Source organism: Anastrepha ludens, chromosome 3, assembly GCF_028408465.1.
Source record: "Anastrepha ludens isolate Willacy chromosome 3, idAnaLude1.1, whole genome shotgun sequence".
Taxonomy (NCBI): domain Eukaryota; kingdom Metazoa; phylum Arthropoda; class Insecta; order Diptera; family Tephritidae; genus Anastrepha; species Anastrepha ludens.
In genome coordinates, this window is record NC_071499.1 from 53,598,822 (window position 1) to 53,602,784 (window position 3,963).

The window sequence follows — 3,963 nt, forward strand, 5'->3', positions numbered from 1 at the left end:
ATGTCAAGTGTCTAGAGGTAACCAGTCATTCATAAATGAATCGTTATTTGATCAATCTTCCTCTCAGCAAGAAAATTTTTTCATGTCTTTAGCGCGGTGAGTACTGGTTGAATCCCAAACTAGTGAACCTCTATTCTGACCCCTCAAGAGTTGTGACAGCATAAAATCAACCCACTTTCTTATAACTGCTTGGGTGCACCAGGCTTTTTAACTTTCAATGGCATAAATTCCTGAAACACGTTGAATCTGCTCTCGTTTACCTTTAGCAATTAAAAATGGCGATACTTTCTTGCCATCTAGACGAATCGCCAAAATACATGTAACACGTGCACTATCATAACCGGTAGAAGGAACGTAAATTGACGCAGAAGCTTTGTGGTGAACTGTCGCTTGAGCACCTTGGCATTCCTAGGGTCGCGATCTCAAGCATAGCAATCATGCAGACAGTTCATATCGTTTAAGGGGTTATACGCAGTTATGACTTTCAAAAAAATCGATTTTTTTTATTGCATTTTTGTAATGTACATATATTCAAAAGTATACGCACGAAATTTGAAGTAGATCTAAGCAATACTTTCGGAGTTATACCTAAATATGTAGAGATGCCTCGGCACGTTTTAAGGTAGGTATTGAAACTTTAAACGTGCTTTTTTCAAAACGGCATTTTTCAAGTCGGTGTACACGATATCTCGAAAACGGCTTGTTTGATCGGTCAACCGTTTTAACTCAATCTTGAAAGATACATTTTCTAGTAATTAATCGTTCCTTTTGTAAATCTGATACTTAGTTTCCATTTTATAATCAACTAGTGGACCCTCTGCCTGCTTCGCTAGGCATATCAAAATTAGAAATGAATAATGAACAATCGTGGGGGGTCATTTTTCCCAAAATCACTTTCCCAAAAAAATTTTTTCCCAAATTTTTTTTTCCCAAAAAATAATTTTCCCAATATTTTTTTTCCCAAAAATATTTTTTCCCGCTTTATTGTTTTTTCCCGAATGCATGTTTTCCCAAAATAACTTTTTTCCAATAGATAGCTTTCCCGAACAAATACTACTGAAATTAATTTTTATTATTCTACTATTTGACATTTTTCGACGATTCCGACAATATGAGTGTATATAATAATCAAAAATCTTATACTTAAGTAATCGAAAAAGATTCGAAAAAGTTTTTCAATATACATTTTTCAATTCGGATAAAAAGACAAGGTAACGAATGTATCCAACTTCACTCATATAAACAAGTTTTTTCACGTCATTCTTTTCGTGTCAAAATTTCATGAGCTAAAATTTGCTGCCTAAAGTCAAAATTTCTAATTATGGCGGAATTAATTGAATGCAAAAAATCATTTCTTTTGCACATTAACGGATATTTGTACTACAAACACTCAGGTAGAATAGGAGAAACTGCGTATTGGAATTGCCGAAGAAAACCTGAGTGTAATGCTAGAGTGACAACATACGGAGGACCACACAATATCAGAGTTCTGAAGGGACTTGATGAATCGAAACACATCCTTCATGCACCAAACCCCGAAGAAGTCGAAGCGTTAAGAGTCATGAATAGGATCAAACGTAAAGCTACAGAAAATCTTGAAGCTCCTCCAGCTCAAATATTACGAACTGAATTGCGAAACGTTTCACCAGGTAAAAACAAAAAAACGAAATTGCATTCGATTCATAATTACAAAATATGATAACTCTCTCTTTTAGCGGTATTAGCGGAAATGCCAAACAGAATTAATTCCCGAAAAAGTCTTAGTCGTGAAAGATTAAAAGATTTTCCCTCGAACCCGCGAACGCTGAGAGAATTGCAGGATATTCCAGGCTTTTATCAAAATTCATTGAATGGAGATAAATTTCTAATTTACGACTCCTATGAAAATGACGAAGACTCAGAATTTGGGAGAATACTCGTGTTCGCGACGCCTGAAAATTTAAGGCAATTATTCAGGAGCATATTGTGGTTTGCCGACGGAACATTTAAAACTGCGCCAAGTATATTTTTCCAAGTTTTCGCAATTCTCGGAGCAGTTACACAACCGGATTCAAGAGGAAAACCACAAACTATTGGTTTACCTTTTGTCTACGCATTATTAGAAAACAAAGAGCAGAAAGTATACGAAAAAGTATTCTCGGTTGTTTTGCAAGAGGCAGAACGTCTAGGTATCGATATTTCTCTTCCGATTAAAGTGATGACAGATTTTGAGTTGGCTATCATCAATGCTGTAAAAATCGTAATTGGCGAAGACAAGGCACGCTGCTGTTTTTTCCACCTCTGTCAAAACATGTACCGCCATATCCAAAGTGAAGGACTTCAGAAAATGTATTGCGATCCTGAAGATCGATCGGTCAAAGTAGCCACTCATATGATATGTGCCCTTGCTTTCGTCCCACATCAAAACATCGCCCGAGAATTCGAAACCTTAAAAAATGAAATACCGGAGGAAATGCGACCAATTTCAAAATACTTTGACGCTACGTACGTCCGAGGAAAACCTGCAAAAGGCCGACGTAAACAGGTGCATCCTCGCTATGCTCCAGATTTGTGGTGTCAATATGATGCAGTCATTCAACAAACTGCGAGAACGAATAATATATCCGAAGGATGGCACAACAGGCTTCAAGTTGTTATAGGGAAAGATCGCCCCAGCTTCTACATTTTTCTTTCCGAGTTGCAGAAAGAGCAATCGGACACAGAAATAATGATGCGACAATTGCAATCAGGACAGCAAGTTAAGAAAAATAAATATTCCAAGAGGTTGAAACATGAACAGAGAATATTTAACATTGTTTCGAAATATCACGAATATGTTGATAACAATGATATTGTCACATACTTGAAAACTCTAGGATACTATATTCGCATGTGATTGTATACATACAAATTCATAAATAAACTGAAATCTTGTTTCAAATAATAAAAAATGTACTCGCCCATTCATTGCAAATGTATATGCGATATTTTACAGACGAACGATATTTTGGGAAAAATATTTTATGGGAAAATTTATTGGGAAATTTTTAGTTTGGGAAAAATGGCATTGGGAAAATTATTTTTTGGGAAAAAAAATTTGGGAAAAAATATTTTATGGGAAAATTTATTGGGAAATTTTTAGTTTGGGAAAAATGGCATTGGGAAAATTATTTTTTGGGAAAAAAAAATTTGGGAAAAAATTTTTTTGGGAAAGTGATTTTGGGAAAATTGTACCCCAACCATGAACAATCGATTTAAATTCACTCTATGAGTATTTATTCTTTTTTTACAATATAAAATTAATGTTAATTTTAAACTTAAACTAACGCAAAGTCTTTTCGTAAACTACATTTTTTGTTTTGCCCTGAGTTGTGGTATAAATAAATAGAACTGATGTCTTTCCTACACGTGAACATGATACATACTCGTATAATTGTCCGTGGGAGAAGCATGGATATTCTAAGTCAATTCCGCATAATTCCAGCGATTGTCCTTGTGTTTTGTTTATGTGTTTGTTTTAATCTATCTTGCTCATTACGTTGTATACGTTCTTCAGGTGAATGGCCTGAACGTGATCTGGCCATACGTTCCCTTTGATTTTGGTTTTGAATTTCTCGCTCTTCTTGTGATTGATTTTGCCTTTCATTTGATCTATTTCGTGTTCTACGCGACCGACGATCAATATCATTTCTTCGCGGGCGTGGCATTTCTAAAATAAAACGATAAAAATATAAATAATATAATTTTCTTTTTTCCATTGTTGAAATTAAATTTCTAATTCTTTTGGCCGCATTCGTTGATTTCAAATAAGTTAAGAGAAAATAATTGAAAAGTAATGAATTTAATCAAAAAAACATGAAAAACTCACAATGTGCATTAAAATTGCTAACAACAACAACGAAACCACCGTTTTTTTATTTTCACTGATTATTAAAATTTTACGCACAATATATTTTATTTTTATAAATTTTTTCCCAAAAAACA

General features: G+C 34.4%; 1 protein-coding gene across 1 annotated transcript; it reads left to right on the top strand.

Moving 5' to 3' along the window:
- The first annotated feature begins 573 nt into the window (after positions 1–573).
- On the top strand, positions 574–3,100 carry LOC128857953 (uncharacterized). Its single transcript, XM_054093812.1, has 2 exons — positions 574–1,649; positions 1,716–3,100. Exons 1-2 carry the CDS (start codon positions 1,322–1,324, stop codon positions 2,873–2,875), a joined length of 1,488 nt encoding a protein of 495 aa, XP_053949787.1. The 5' UTR covers positions 574–1,321; the 3' UTR covers positions 2,876–3,100.
- Positions 3,101–3,963: the final 863 nt, after the last annotated feature.

Coding starts and splice junctions, on each gene's coding strand:
- LOC128857953 (XM_054093812.1), top strand. CDS start 1,322: ATGGCGGAATTAATTGAATGCAAAAAATCATTTCTTTTGCACATTAAC. Junction 1,650..1,715: donor ATTGCGAAACGTTTCACCAG/GTAAAAACAAAA, acceptor TCTCTCTTTTAG/CGGTATTAGCGGAAATGCCA.